This window comes from Geotrypetes seraphini, chromosome 15 (genome assembly GCF_902459505.1).
Source record: "Geotrypetes seraphini chromosome 15, aGeoSer1.1, whole genome shotgun sequence".
Lineage (NCBI taxonomy): Eukaryota > Metazoa > Chordata > Amphibia > Gymnophiona > Dermophiidae > Geotrypetes > Geotrypetes seraphini.
Genome location: NC_047098.1, coordinates 25,530,349 through 25,546,530, shown reverse-complemented (window position 1 = coordinate 25,546,530; position 16,182 = coordinate 25,530,349). Strand labels below are relative to the sequence as shown.

General features: G+C 41.2%; 2 protein-coding genes across 7 annotated transcripts in view; both read right to left on the bottom strand.

Moving 5' to 3' along the window:
- Positions 1 to 4,352, bottom strand: part of UBE4B (ubiquitination factor E4B) — a 137,310-nt gene extending 132,958 nt beyond the window's left edge. For 3 of the 4 annotated variants that reach the window (XM_033921512.1, XM_033921510.1, XM_033921511.1), the window contains exon 1: positions 4,122 to 4,352. Coding sequence is in view for 3 of the 4 variants with exons in the window: in XM_033921510.1 (XP_033777401.1) it covers positions 4,122 to 4,145 (24 nt within the window). In the remaining variant the exon portion in view is untranslated. The remainder of the gene's footprint in view (positions 1 to 4,121) is intronic. The other variant, XM_033921513.1, reaches the window with a different exon arrangement.
- An 11,245-nt stretch (positions 4,353 to 15,597) lies between these two features.
- Positions 15,598 to 16,182, bottom strand: part of LOC117348972 (retinoid-binding protein 7-like) — a 72,452-nt gene continuing 71,867 nt past the window's right edge. For all 3 annotated transcript variants that reach the window (XM_033921720.1, XM_033921725.1, XM_033921726.1), the window contains one exon: positions 15,598 to 15,937. In XM_033921720.1, the coding sequence (XP_033777611.1) occupies positions 15,887 to 15,937 (51 nt within the window). In that variant the 3' untranslated portion in view covers positions 15,598 to 15,886. The remainder of the gene's footprint in view (positions 15,938 to 16,182) is intronic.

Below are 16,182 nucleotides of genomic sequence, written 5' to 3'. Positions count from 1 at the left end.
AAACTGAACTTGTGCCCATTGTATGCCTAGCCATTATGCCCAGGCCCAGAGATAGATATCTTATCCAAATCTATTTGTAAATCCATTAAACTACCAAATTACTGGGTATGAAATAATACTCATGGCGTGGTCATCTGGGGGTACATCAAAAGATCATCTGCAAAGAGAGTTGTTTTCATTTTATACTGCCCAATCATTATGCCTCTGACTTCTTGATTTTGTAGTATTTTCTGGGTCAGATGTTCTATACATCTGACCCACTACTTATGAGGAATTCAGGAAGCGCCTAAAAACATATCTGTTCCTGAAGTATCTAGACAACTGATCTGTACAACTCTTTCTCTTCAATAACGGTTTTCTTGACCTATTAACCACTTTCTTTCACCTTTTTTAAGTTCATTCAATTTGTACCATCAAAATTCAATAAATATATTTGAAATCAATTTGTACCATCTTTTAATCTTTTGTAAACCGCATAGAACTTCACGGTCCTGCGGTATATAAACTGCTATTATTATTACACTAGTCTTTAAGCCCGTTACATTAACGGGTGCTAGAATAGATGTGTGTGTCTGTCTTTCTTTCTCTCTCTCCTTGGCTGCTTTTTTTTAGCACACCCCTCCTCCTAAAGCAGCCCCCTTTCCCTCTCTCCCTGGCCCTCTATTGTGCCATGCCTGTCTGCTCTGTAGAAGAACCCAGCAAACAACACCCAAAATGGCTGAAGGATGACAATTCCACCCCCTACCCTAACCCACCAGCTCCCGAAAACCCAACCCAACCCACTCCAACCCAACCCCCCTTCTTACTCCCCAATACCAACTCTCGCCCCATCCCACCTAGGGAGACGGAACGACGGAGTCACTAATGATGTGAGCAGGGCCCCCAGCTCCCCCCCCCATTGTCGTCCCCCCCCCAGGAAACCACCCCCCGACCCAAGATGAAAAAGTGCATCCATACTTCACCCAACCAAGCATTCCACATACTCATTCACAGTCAGCTGCATGTCTGTCCATTGGCAGGGGGAGAGAGGGAGAAGGAACTCCAAACCACTGAATATCCACAAAGGGCTACCAAATCCATCACCAACACACATACCCCTCGCCCAAATAACAAAATAACATGCTCACCCAAACAGGCACTCTCTGAGCCGAGGCGCCTGATTGAGCCTGAAAGGCCCCATGGCCGCCGATAGTGGTAGCTCAGTCTGTGAGTCAGGGACAGTTTCAGGTAAGCTGATCAGGGACAGTCTTCAGCGGCTCGGAGCCCTCCTCCCAGCAGCCGCCGCCAGCGCCGCAAGAGGGAGCGGGGCCTGGGCGGATGAGAGGAGCCACTGCAGCGTCTAAAGAAACTTCGGTCGGTAGGGCTGTATTGCGTGAGGTGGAGAGCAGGGAGGCTTGTCTGGCACGCATGTGCATTCTTGCCGCCACATCCTGACAGATCAGAGATCAGGGAACACGCGGTGTGAGTGCGCATGCACGCTTAGCGTTTTATTATTGTATATAGATAATACAAAAAGGCCAGGTGACAGAAGGGCATCTTTGTCACATGTCATGTCCCAGAATAAAAGCAGCAGTTACTATCGGTCATTATTTGGGCTTAGGATACTGTATATAAGTGTCTCTAACCATATAAGGAGGGTCCTTTCAACCACAAATTTTTGTAATACCCAGCAAATACTGTATAATCCCAAGGCAGTCATAAGCTTTATCAATATCGAGGCTTACTAGACTAACAGATATTTTAGTAGCCACCTAATAGATCAACTCATCTGAGAGAGATGGATAAGTGTGTGCAATGAAAGAAGAGGAGAGATGTTTCTTTTTTCTAGGTAGGGACTGGAATATGTTGAGAGAGACTTTAGGAGAAATGGGTTTGGGATAAAAGGACATAGAATGTATACCTACAGTAGCAACTTCTGTTTTAGTTACAAGTGTTTTGAGTGTGTGTGAACAGATTATGCCAACAATTACCAGAAGGGACCCCTTTCCGCTCCCACTGTTAAACACATTAGTGCTTTGGCCAGTTATTGTTTCAACTCACACAATGAAGGAGAATTTTTGCCAAATAGGTTCTCGCTTGAAAAAAATAGTGAAGATTACTGCCATATACTATATATATTCGAACATAAACTGAAATTTTTGGGGTTCTCGTTTATATTTGAGCCTCCTTTGGATGAGGTGCTTTTTTTCTTCCTTCCCGATGACCAACAATGCTATTTTCCACCCCTCCAGATGCCCATAAATGCTATGCCCCACCCCTTTCCCATGACCAGCACGGCTATCTCTCCCCCCTCCCGATGACCAGCACTGCTATCCCCACTGATGACCATGGCTATCTCCTCCCCCCCCCCGATGATGGCACCCCCTGCCACTCTTAACCCCCACCCCCATCCCTGCCACTGACCAGCACTCCTATCCTCCACTACCCTGCCCCAGACCAACTTCACTCTTACAGCCCCAATGCCCGAAAGCCGATGCCAACACTCTGGAATTCTCTAAGGGAATCCAGCATTCACAGATGCTCAAGGTCCTTTAGCCCGGCACAGAGCGTCAGCATCTGCTTTCAGAGCATTGGGACTGTAAGTGCAATGTCAGTATGGGGCAGAGGAGCGGGTAGTGGAAGATAGGAGTACCTAAGATGGTGGCCTCCTCTGTACTTTTGCTGCGGTCCAACCCTCGCTGAAGCAACTTCCTGTTTACACTTAGGTGAAAAGGAAAGGAACGGTGTAGGAGAGGCCGCTGGCAGCAAGAGGAAGGCGATGGTGGCACATGGACGGAGGGAAGGGGAAGAGATGGGACACACGGACAGAGGAAAGGGGAAGAGAGGGAAAGGATGGTGCACACGAATGGAGGGAAGGGGAAGAGAGGGAAAGGATGGTGCACACGAACGGAGGGAAAGGGAAGAGTTGGATAGATTTGAGACGGAGGCAAAAAAATGGAAGAAAATTAATATGAAAATCAGTGTCAAAGAAGGATGCAGTGCAAAAAGTGAAAGAGAGGAAAGAAACAACAAATCCATAAGGAGGCCTTGGAAACAAAGTTAAGAGCACAGATGGAACAAGATGACCAGAAAAGTAAAATCACCAGATAACAAAGGTGGGAAAATGGGTTTTATTTTCAATTTAGTGACTGAAATATGTCAATTTTAAAAATTTACATCTGTTTATTTTGGACTGTTCAGGAAGAAATGCATTTCTTTCTATTTCTCTTGTGGTGTAGTGTGAGTCTGGCATATTAGGGTTTTATTTGTGTACAATAGTACTTTTAGTTTGTGGGTATTTGAAAAGGTGTTGTTTTTTTATTCTGTTTTCTGTATGTGTATTTGAAAAGGTGTTTTTTTATTGTTTTCTGCATGTGTGACTGAGGCTAGGTGTTCTGGTGGGGATGGCAAATGACATATACCCAAATTTCTAACCTCAGTTTATATTCAAGTCAACCTTTTTTCCTCCTTTTTTTGGGAGGGGGGAGGTTACCTTGGTTTATATTCTGATCAGTTTCAAGTATATATGGTAATAAAGTTTTGAATACTGGCATTAGTACCATGGTAAGCTCAGCCTTTTAACTTTCAATGAATGATAATTGTAAACAATAATAAGAATACTGGTCAACATATGAAAAGTGGTGCTATGAGAGCAATAAAAAGTAGTAACATTCAAGTTGCCAACTAGCTCCTTCCCCTCCCCCCCACAAGATAAATCCTGCCACATTCATAGAGATGCAATTCGGATGACATGAATGATTTCCTTAAGGCAACAGGACCATAAATTCCTCTAGGAATGGAAAAAAAAAATAGGACAGGATGATCTGTCAGACGAAATGCAGCCAACTGAATATGACACCTAAAGATACTAAAGTTCAGCAGCAAGCCAACAAAAAAATAAGTCTCACCAGTTTAATTCCTGAACACTGTCTTCAGCTACTCACGATCTGGCTACCAAAAATACATTAATATTACAAGTTTCGATCTTTTGCTAATTCAGACTATCTAATGGATATGTCAAGGGAGGCACACTTGCTTTTCGAGGAAAGCCAACGTCCCCAGTGCCGGTGGGAAATCTAAATAGTGAAACATTCTCACACATTACCAGGTTCCCAATGCCCGACCTGGCCAGAGTTCCTCACCTCGTCAGCGCTCAGCTCCTCCATTCTTTTCCTTTTAATGGTGACACAAATCAGTAGGCCGCCCGCGGGAGTTGGAAACCCGCCCAGCGGGCACGCTGCAAAAACAGGCGAGGAACCTAGCAGAACCGAGTCACGGAGGCCTGCAAGAGAAACAGGTCCCTCCGCCACACTCGCTATTATTCATCAAAACAACAGCGCCGCCATCTTGCATGCACGTCACGTGACCTCGTCAGCGTGTGCCGGCGCGACGCCAAATAGCCAATAGGAGCGCCTCGTGTTCCCCATTCCCTCAGCAATAGGGAACGAACAGGAGGGGAGGGGTGGCGCTAAGCAACAGGGGTGCGGAAGAAAGAATGGCAGTAGGGACCGCACATTGGGCGTCGAAATGTAACCACGGTTAATAAAACGTGGACTCTTGAGTTCTGGCTGTGCCAGAGGGCATGATCACAGTACTAGAGATACAGCAGTGCAATGAGACTAGTTCAGACGCTAGTTTTTAGAGGCTACGTCCCTAGCCAACTCCAAGACTGAATGGTATTGCTGATGCCCAGGTGTAGCTACTTTAATGCAGGGATTCCTGCTCTTATTTTTTTCAAGATAAGAGCAGAACGTGTGCAAGAAATGGCTTGAGCCTGCGTCTGTTACTAACAGCGCTGTCTAGTAACTACGTACTGTAACTAATTACTAATATGGAATTATGTTACTTTTACTTGTGAAGAAGTAACATTTTTATTTTTACTGAAGTAGTACTTTCACCAATTTTTCACTACTTTTACCTAGTTCCATTTCATCTGATGCTTGCTGTAAAAAGCAGAAGCAAGATGTGACAATTCCTTCATAAACCAAATCAAACAGCAAAACCTAGAACATCATTTTGCAATTTGCAAATTTCATAATCCAAGCAATAGATCATTTCATCTTAAATTTTGCAGTTTAGTTAATATAGCCAATAAGAACAGTGGAGTTGCCTGTGTATGGTTGAACTGATTACTGGTCTCCAGCCAAACAGAACAATGATGAGTTGGGTCACTTTGAAGTGGAGATGAAGTTGAAACTGGTAGCAATTCTTGGTGAACAGACATACACAACAGACTGCAGTCATCTCAAGGAAAATTTTACATTGGGGTGACTGTCTACTGGATTGTTAGTCTTTAGAGAGGAAGCCTTGTTTGGTCCCATGACTGAAGGGTTCCCACACATCTGACATTCTTGCATCAGTTCTCAAAGATATTCAAATAGAGTTTGTCACCAAATTGTTAGAATAACAGACAAAGATTCCAACTTTGTGAAAGCCTTCTCTGAAAATAGCCAGCAAGATGAAGATGCAAGTGTTTCAGATAGAGATTCATTTGATCAGCATCTGCAAACTAAGTGAAAATACATCAGTAATATTGTAGCCTGGCCTGATCTGAAGGAATCTTTTACTCAGACTGAACAATCCACTTTCTGCCAGTGCAGTTAAACACCTTTTTAACTGTGCTGGTTTAATAATGACTCACAAGCATATTAGCTTAACTGACAGTCAGTTTCAAAGTTTGACTTTACTAAATACAAAGTGGATTGAACTATAGAACAATAAAATTGTTGGGATAAAAAAATTAACAATTGTTGCATTTATTGTAGTTATAATGCTTTTACATTTTTACTCAAAAAGTACTATTATATTAAGCAATAACTCAAGGTTGGGAACATAAAATCTGTTCTCTTTTGTACCTCTCTTGTAATTACTGGCTCTAAACCATCTCTGTCCTTGACACCTCCTTCTCCAAGATCTCCCACTACATCAATTGCTGGACCTCATTTAATCTTCCCAGAATTCAGGATGTTGCTGAGGCTATTGCAACAATTAACCCATCGGCCCCTTGTACAGACCCTTAGCTGGTTTTTCTTGTTAAAAAAACTCTCAACACTTTTAAGTCCATTTCTAGTAACATTGTTTCGTCACAGCCTTATGAATGGAGTGTTTCCTACAACCTGGAAACGTGCTTGTTTGCCCCCCTCTTGAAGAAACCAAACTTAGACCAGTCTGTATTGACCTGTATCAAACTTACCTGTTTTCAAATATGTTAGAAAATATCATCTTTAAACAACTTACTAGCTTTACAGAGTCAACATTCTTCATCTACAACAGGCGGGTTTCTGCACCAACCACAGCACAGAAACCACTTTTGTTTAACATCTTTACAGCACCCCTATTCACTGTCATTCAAGAACAAGATGGGCTACCATTTTGTTATGCAGACAACATACAAAGTTTCTATCAGTTTTCCAGTTCTACATCTGCCTCTAATAAATTCAATGACTGCCTTTCTCATAAGAACATAAGCAGTGCCTCCGCCGGGTCAGACCATAGGTCCATCCTGCCCGGCAGTCCGCTCCCGCGACGGCCCAAACAGGTCACGACCTGTCTGAATCACCAGAAGGGGCTCCCTTGCCACCTTGGTTTCTCATTGAAGTCCTATCTTCACCGAAAGTACTTCTTCACCGAAAGGGTGGTCGATCATTGGAACGAGCTGCCTAAGCGGGTGATTGAGGCCAGCAGCGTATTAGATTTCAAGAAAAAATGGGATATTCATGTGGGATTTCTAGAAGAGTAAGAATCAGGGAGTGGGTCATTGGTGTGGGCAGACTCGATGGGCTATGGCCCTTTTCTGCCGTCATTTTTCTATGTTTCTATGTTTCTATCTTCCCATCGTAGTCCTAACCCTCCGGTCTTGCACATGCATGACCTGTTGGGTTTCTATACTTATTACCTGGTTAGCTTTCTATACTTGTGTTACATCCCAGCTCCTCCCTCAGTATCCCACAATCCCTTTATCCCTCAGGAATCCGTCCAATCCCTGTTTGAATCCTTGTACCGTACTCTGCCTGATCACTTCCTCCGGTAGCGCATTCCAAGTGTCCACGACCCTTTGGGTGAAAAAAAACTTCCTTGCATTTGTTTTGAACCTATCTCCCTTCAGTTTCTCCGAATGCCCCCTCGTACTTGTTGTCCCCTTCAGTCTGAAGAATCTGTCCCTATCCACCCTCTCTATGCCCCTCATGATCTTGAAGGTCTCTATCATATCTCCCCTGAGCCTCCTTTTTTCCAGAGAGAAGAGCCCCAGCCTATCCAACCTCTCGGCGTATGGGCAGTGTTCCAGCCCTTTTACCAGTTTCGTTGCTCTCCTTTGGACTCTCTCGATGCCTAAAGAAAACCTTTTGGTTTTAAATCCCAACAAATGCAAATGCATTTGTTTTTCATTTTTACCCAGCTTACCTCCCATCTCACTGGTAATTCACAATCATTCTCACATTTTCAGACACCGTTAAAATGTTAGATTTTATCTAGGATAATGATCTTACCTTCAAACCGCAAATCAGTGCACTTGTGCGATCTTCATTCTTTGTATTACATCAGATCAGATCAGTTCAATATATTCTATCACCAGTCTTACTACATTCCCTGATTCATACACTTGTCATCTCCTTGATCAACTACTGTAATTCTCTATATGCAGGGCTACCTCTCCTCTCTCTTAAAAGACTACAATTAGTATAATCTATAGCTGTAAAACTTCTCCATTCATCACATCACTTTGATCATGTTACAGCTTTACTTAAATAAGAACACTGGTACCCACCATCCAACCATATAATTTTTAAACATAGGTTTATACGTCACATCTTCCATCAGCACCATTATATCTTAGCAGACTGATTATACCTTATGTCCCATATCAACCACTACATTCTTCTGACAACAATCTGTTGGCACTTCCTCCTTTATAGAAGATCCATTTATCTACTTCCAGATTTTCCTCTTTTAGCTACATTGGTCCCAAGCTTTGGAATAATCATTCTCTTAAAATCAGGAATCAACCAACTTTACAGGGCTTCAAAAGAATGCTTAAAACTTATCTCTTCATAAAGTAATTTGGTACTTAATTGAAACACATATCCACTTCCTCTTCCTTGATATCTCCTTACAGTATAATTTGTGTTTTTTTTAAGGTGTATATACTATTTTAACCTTCTGTAGTGTTAATGTTTTGTTTCTTTATTAACATTTTGAATATGTGCTTTTTTTAACCTGTAAACTGTTTAGACGCCTTAAGAAATCTGAGACTAGTCCGGAAATTCTTTGAAAGAACACAATTCCAGCTTATAGTACAATCCCTAATCCTAGGACTGCTGGACTACTGTAACATCCTCTTCCTTCCATGCCCTGCTACTATGACCAAACAACTACAAACAATCCAAAATACAGCTTTGAGACTCATCTACTCATTGAGAAAACATGACCATATCACAGAAGCTTATATCAACTCACATTGGCTACCAATCCAAGAAAGAATATAATTTAAATTCTACTGCATGTTATTTAAAACCCTAAACGGAGACAGCCCATCCTACCTGAACAACCGCCTCATCCAAGCATCCACAACCAGACGCAGAAAAATGCATTCCCCATTCATACCTCCTCCGATCAAAGAAGTAAAATGATCAAAACTACACGACGGCCTCCTAGCCGCTCAAGCCGCAAAACTAGACAACCAGATCTCTAACCTTCTGATGACCACCTCAGACTACAAGACATTCAGAAAAGAAATAAAAACTATACTTTTCAAGAAATTCCTGGAACAGCCCTAACTTCACGTATTTTTAACAACGCTAAAAATTGACAAAGGATCTACTCTTTACTACCCTAGTAATGACAATTGTGCTTCCATTGTAACCCCCTTTTATAAATCTTTTGTAAGCCGCCTTAATCTTAACAACCCGAGAAATGTCAAAAGATCTACTCTTTACTACTCTAGTAAATCAATTGTTCTCCCATTGTAACCCCCATTTATAAATCTTTTGTAAGCCGCCTTGAACCGCAAGGTAATTGCGGAATAGAAATCCCTAATGTAATGTAATGTAACATATGAATAGCCTTACTGGGTCAGACCAATGGTCCATCAAGCCCAGTAACCCATTCTCATGGTGGCCAATCCAGGTCACTAGTACCTGACCAAACCCCAAGGAGTAGCAACATTCCATGCTACCGATCCAGGACAAGCAGTGGCTTCCCTCATGTCTTTCTCAATAACAGACTATGGACTTTTCCTCTAGGAAATTGTCCAAACCTTTCTTAAAACCAGCTTTCAGGCATACTAATGATATATCAAATGTTAATTAAGATAAGATAAAGTAACATTTTTAATTGTTCTTCAATGTACTTTTACTTTTATTTAAGTACTTTGACAAACACTGGTTACTATACAATGGTATAATACTATTAGATTCTTATCACAAGATTATCTGATTGGTTTGGCTGAGACCTCACATGTTGGATTTAAAAATACTCATAGGAGTCCTTTTACTAAGGCATACTATCAGATTAGTGTGCATTAAAAGTGTTGTGTGGCCCATAGATATACAATGGACTGTGCAGCATTTAACGCATGCTAATTATAGACTTGTGAATCTGATGTCGGTGCCAGGCAAAAAAAGCAGAGACTATTATAAAGAACAAAATTTGTTAAGGGCTATCAATTACAACTTACTTGGGAGCCTTTTTGGGCCTCTTTGACCGGGTATGCTCATAGCCATGTATTGAATATTTGACTGTGTAGTTCTTTTCTTGAATTGTCTGTGACATTTGCTCTTCTGCTGCTCCATGCCTTTTATTTCTTTATATATATATATATATTTAATTTTTTTTTCCAATTTTTTTTGGGGGGTGGAGGAGGGAGTGGTTTTTATGGTTTTGAAAATTTGGTCTATGCTGTATTATTATTCTGTTGGTTCTTGATTGTGCTTTTGACCATTAAACAGTTTTGCTATAAAGAACAAAATTACAGAGCACATGCATAAGCATGGATTCATGAGACAAAGCCAACAGATTTAGTTAAGGGAAATCTTGCCTCACCAATCTACTACTTTTATTTTATTATTTATAGTTTTTACAACAGTTCTACATCCAGAACAGTAAGGAATGGAATTTTACAACCTCAAAAAGATCAAACGAAGAAAAAAATCTTTACATCATAAACTACTTCCATCAAGCCCACATTAAGGGAGGGTTAAGTACTTTAAAGAACAAAATTTTCACATAGGAAAACAAGAACAGTAATTCCCCTATACAGAAACAAAAATATATAATTTATAATCAACCACAAATGAACCTCAAAAAGGAGAAAAACTCTTCTAAACATTTATATGTATCCTTAACTATTTCTCCTCAAAAAGAATCAGATATTTAAATCTTATGTTGTTCGTTCATGTTTAAAAAGCTTTCCAATTGAATTGAATCTACTACATTTCTTCAAAGGGGTGAATACATGTGGATAAAGGTAATTTGGTCAATACTGTGTATATGGATTTTCAAAAGGCATTTGACAAAGTACCTCATGAGAGACTTCTGAGGAAATTAGAAAGGTAATATCCTATTATGGATTAAGAACTGGTTAAAAGATAGAAAACAGAGAATAGGGTTAAATGGTCAATGTTCTCAATGGAGAAGGGTAAATAGTGGGGTACCCCAGGGGTCTGTGCTGGGACTGCTGCTTATTTACATGATTATCAGTGATATAGAGATGGGAATAACTAGTGAGATAATTGAATTTTCAGATGACAATGTTGTTCAAAGTTGTTAAATCATAAGAGGACCAAAAAATTGCAAAAGGACTTTGAGATACTAGGGGACTGGGCATCAAAATGGCAGATGACATTTAATAATAAGCAAGTGTAAAGCGATGCATGTGGGAAAGATCAACCCAACTAAAACTACGTGATGCAGGGTTCCACATTAGAAGTCACTGCCCAGGAAAAGGATCTAGGTGTCATCACTGAAGATACATTTAAACCCTCAGCTTATTGTGCAGCGGCTGCTAAGAAAGCAAATGAAATCTTAGGAATTATCAGGAAAGGAATGGAAAAGAAAGATGAGAATGTTATAATGCCCTTGTATTGCTCCTTGATATGGCCACACCTCAAATATTGTGTGCAATTCTCATCACCACACCTCAAAAAAAATATATAGTGGAATTTAAAAAGGTTCAAAGAACAGCAATTAAAATTATAAAAGGGGATGAAACATCTTCCCTATGTGGAAAGGCTAAAAGTAGCTAGGGCTCAGGGGAGTCTCCACCTGTTTATCTGACATTGCTGCCTGGATGTCCTACTGCCATCTGAAACTAAACATGCCCAAGACTGAACTGCTCCTCTTTCCTCCTAAACCCTCTGCTCTGCTCCTTCCATCTCTGTAAATAATACTGTTATCATTCCTGTTTCCTCTGTTTATAACCATGGAATTGTCTTTGATTCTGACCTCTTATTTTCTATGCACATCCAACAGACTGCTAAAGCCTGTCACTTCTATCTGTACATCACCAAAATTCATTCCTTCCTCTCTGAGCACATTACCCAGACCCTTGTCCACACCCTCGTAACCTCACGCTTAGATTACTGCAATTTATTTATAATAGGTCTTCCACTTAACCACCTCTCCCCCCTGCAATCTGTGCAATACTCTGTAGCACAGCTAATCTTCTGCCAACCTTGCAACACTAACGTTTCCCCTCTCCTCAAATTATTTCTCTTGCTCCCTATCCACCTTCACATACAGTTCAAACTCCTATTACTAACATACAAATGTGTTAATTCTGCAGCCCCTCAGTATTTCTCCTCTCTTGTCTCACCTTATATGTCTCCCCAAGAACTCTGTTCCTCAGATAAGTTACTTTTATCTGAACCCTTCTTCTCCACTGCCAGTTCCAGACTTTGTTCCTTTCTCCTTGCTGCCCTGTATACTTGGAACAGACTACCTGAGTCCTTGTGTCATGCCCCTTCCCTTGCTACGATAAAATAGACTGAAAGTCCACCTTTTCAAGGTTGCCTTCAACACATAACCCTCTCCTGCTGCTCATCACCCTAGCCAGCCATTTAACCATTATCAGTTTGACCGCTGCATTTTGTATAAGTTGTAATCGTCGCATATTCTTTTGGGAAATTGCTAAATAGGCGATGTTACAGTAATCAAGTTGACTCAGTATAAGGGATTGTACCAGAATTCTAAATGCTGACATATCAAAATATGCTCTAATGGATCGAAGTTTCCAGAGCGTGAAAAAACCCTTTCTGATCAAGGAGTCCACTTGGTCTTTTGCAGGGCAGGCACTTATATTTAGGCAACCTGTCATAGAACAAGGCTAATGTCCAGTATTTGTTTAGGGTATTTTTTGGACAAGCTCATGTCTCTGTCTGTTACATAGGAGCCAACTCTGTGGGTGCAAATGTGTGCTGAGCACCTTAGTTTTGAGCAAACTTCTTCACTGTGTCCAAATAGATAGTTTGTATTGTGTCTGGCACCCCCAAACGTTTTGAAATGTTGGTGCCTATGGTCTGTTATGCTTTCTGGAAATAGTGCTGGATCATCAGTTAATTTCTCTTTGACCTCCAGGGACTCATCCTTTATCAAAAGGGTGATAAATGCATGGCATTGCCTCCCAGTGCAGGGTGTAGAGAGACAAGGACAATACAGAATCTGAATTAAAAAAAAAAAAAATGAGATAAGCACAGAGGGAATCAGAGAGAAGAAGAAATTGTAGGGCTGAGTAATTGGTGTGGATGGGCAGTTGGTTAGGCCATTCATGTTTTGTGTTTCTGTTCTTACCTCAGATCAATGTCCTTGTATTTGGCCTCCGCATTTCCCCCAGTTTCATGCAGCTGCTCAGAGTGATAGAAGTTGCATGTTCCTTTCTTTCTGCCTCTTGTGGTGTAAAAAAAAATTCTTGGACTTAAGATAAACTCCCAAGTGTTTGGACTGTTCAGTGTTCCTCAGTCACAATATTTGTTAGCACCATTGAAAAAGGATTGTTTCATCTCCAGCTTTTTACCCAAACCACACCAGGGCCCAAATGATTTGCTGTGACCCTTCCACTGGGCTGCATACATACCGAGGGGACAGTTGAACAAGGGCAGCATGCATATGTAAGCTAACATACTGAATATAACCATACATCACCCAGCAGCGTCTGTATCTCCAAGTTTGTTATTATAGATACTATATTACGTTAAGAGTAGTGGTTTTAATTTCAAACCATAATCTTTGCCAAAAATTTCTAGTTATATATTTTTGCAGACATCATAAGATTAGCAGAGTTAAACCTCAACAGCACCGCTTGCACAATTACAGTTCCCGTTGCCTTTCTTACCCACGTTGCTTGCTTGTCTTACTTTCTTGTCTTACATTGCCAATCGATGCTGGAGGGGCCCATCGCCGTTTGGAAAAAAACAATGTTGATGCCCTCCTTCATCAGGCCCCCCTGACCATTTCGGACCCTAGGCACGTGCCTACTTGTCCTATTGGTTAATCCTGCCCTGTCCATACCTAATCTAAATTACTTCAGTTAGCTTAAATGGCATGGTAATTAACCACGCCATTGAAGTGGGGGGGAAAAAAAAAATCCCAAATAAAATTAAAGTATTCAAGTTAGGCACTGTGTGGAATTCCGTGCCCAAGTCAAGGCAGCTTCTGCCACCTAACACCTACCTGAAAAGTAGGCATAGTTAGGGGCAGAGAATAGGCGTGGTTGACTTAGATGTTGCTAGGCATCCAAGTTTGGTACCAGTAAATTAGGTCTGGTAAAACCTGGCCTAATATACAGACTCCTATCTCCAGGATGCCTAAGCAATGCTAGTTGGGATTCTATTCTATAAACTGTGCCTAGTGGTTCACTGTGGGCACACCTTGGCATGGTTGTCAATGGAGGTGCAGCTATGTGCCTTTTACAGAATCCAACCCTTTAGTGCTTGCAATATGACCAAAGTATTAGCTATTTTTCTTCTATGCACACTGTGTTCAGTATGTTTGAGGTCACATACAGTTTAATATCACTATTTTTGGCTGCATTATTAAGTACTGGTGGGTATTTAATGTTAAATTTTCCATCTGTCTTCTGGGTGGGGGGGGGGGGGGGGAAGGTTTGTCATATTTTCAGTACAGTCTGATACAGATGACCAGAGTTTGTCTTTGCTTTTGATCCTCAGTCAGATTTTATAGGATGAAGATAAGTTATCAAAGTAAAGAGAAGCTTGAAAACATATGTCCCCTAATAATAAATATACAAGATCTGCCAAGCAAAAACAACTTAAACTAAAAGAGGTGTATGTATTTATACCAGAGGGACATTACATATGTATCTGAAGTTTTTAGGCTATAGAACATGAAAGAGTAGCAGTCCCATTCTCCTGACCCTATGGTACACACAGTTTTCAAAGATGAAAGCTGCTGCTCCAAACTTTTATAGCCTCTCATTTGGTACCTTTTCACTCTGGCCACAAATTATCACAAAATATTTATCGCTTCAGCATGAGATCTATGTTCATTGTGGATTAATGCCTATGTTGCATATTCTTTTAGATAAGTATATTTTTTTCACATTTAGAGGTTGACCAAGTTTGTTTCAGAAATCTTCCCCTCCCCCTCAAGAGGGCAAGTCCTCCCAGACTGGCTGCCATCCAACCCCAAAACCTCTGTTCTGGTGGCTTCTGGGAAGAGTGATACCCGGTCACTCTGGGCAACACTTGTCCAGAAGAAAAGCACTAGATGGTCTAGACCAGTGGTTCCCAACCCTGTCCTGGAGGACCCCCAGGCCAGTCGGGTTTTTAGGATAGCCCTAATAAATATGCATGAGAGAGATCTGCATATAATGGAGGTGCCAAACATGCAAATCTGCTCCATGCATATTCATTAGGGCTATCCTGAAAACCCGATTGGCCTGGAGGTCCTCCAGGACAGGGTTGGGAACCACCAAGCAGTTTAAAGGAAAGGTAGGCATAGGGCCATCATGCAGAGGGTGGAGGGCTTGAGAGAGTCAGATGGCCAGCTCTCTTTTGGGGAGGGGTAGTGGCTGGTCCAGGAGGAACCCTGAGGCACTATTTTCAGTTTAAGTTGAAACCAAGTGTTGAATTTTGGCTGTGGATTAAAGTCGGCCTCTAGTGTTAATATTGTTTTATCACTCAGGTTTTAAAAAGCAATTTAAATATATGGCATACAATAGATATATTTTGTGTGATGTTTGTTGAAGTTTAGCTTTTCTTCACTTTGAATTGCTATGTAGATCAATTTTTTTCCATGTTTTTTAACATTTGGGCTATTGGACCCAATACAGATATAATACCTCGACACAGCTGTATTTTCAGTCTGAATTTCAGCTGAAGTAAAAATCCGATTGTGTTTTAGACCATTTCCATTCCTCACTTGTCTGGCACTCAGCTTTGGTATTTTTAAACCAAAGACAGCCTGCTCTCTAATGTGGACTAATCCAATGTTATTGCACCACCTATCAGAACAGCAATACCTGACTGTTGCCTACCCTGGGCCAAGAAACAGCCCAATAGAGGGAGATTAACAGTGGGCAGTGAAGTATGATGCTATCAGAGAAGGGAGGATGCAGGGAAGAAAGCCTTTCCCCATCAATGCTACAGAAAATGAAAAACACTAGTATCTATTGTAGTTAAGAGTCTTTATTGGTAAGAGCAAAAAGATTTTTGGACCCAAGTTTGTGATCATTTGACAGAAAGAAAGCATCTCACTTACAAAGTGTATAAAAGGTGGCAAATGCAATCTTGCTGAAAACAATGGCCTGGTAATGAAACTTGCAAAATCAAGTTGTTTTTTTAACTGGCAGATTTCAGATCAGTCACTGCAACCTCTGACTAAAAGTAGCAGAGAGGAGCTTGATAAGCTGGAGCATCAGGTCATCTGTCTCCTGGAGACTGCTGGAGGAGAGGCCTTACACCTTCTGATAAACTTGTTTACACAGCTGATCCTCACAGGTCAACTCCTGGAGACAAAACAAAAACGCATTCAAGAACAGAACCACTACTAAATGGACTAGAAGAGCAGAAACCAGAAGACAACCACCCATATCAGCCACTATCACGAGTACTAATTTACAAACTCAAGATTGTCCTAACTCCTCTCACCTTGTGCTCTGCATCCTCAACCCTAAATGTCATGTCTGTCCAAGTTAGATTGCAAGCTCCTCCAGGTAGAAACTATCTATTAAATGTCAAAATGTCTGCCTTT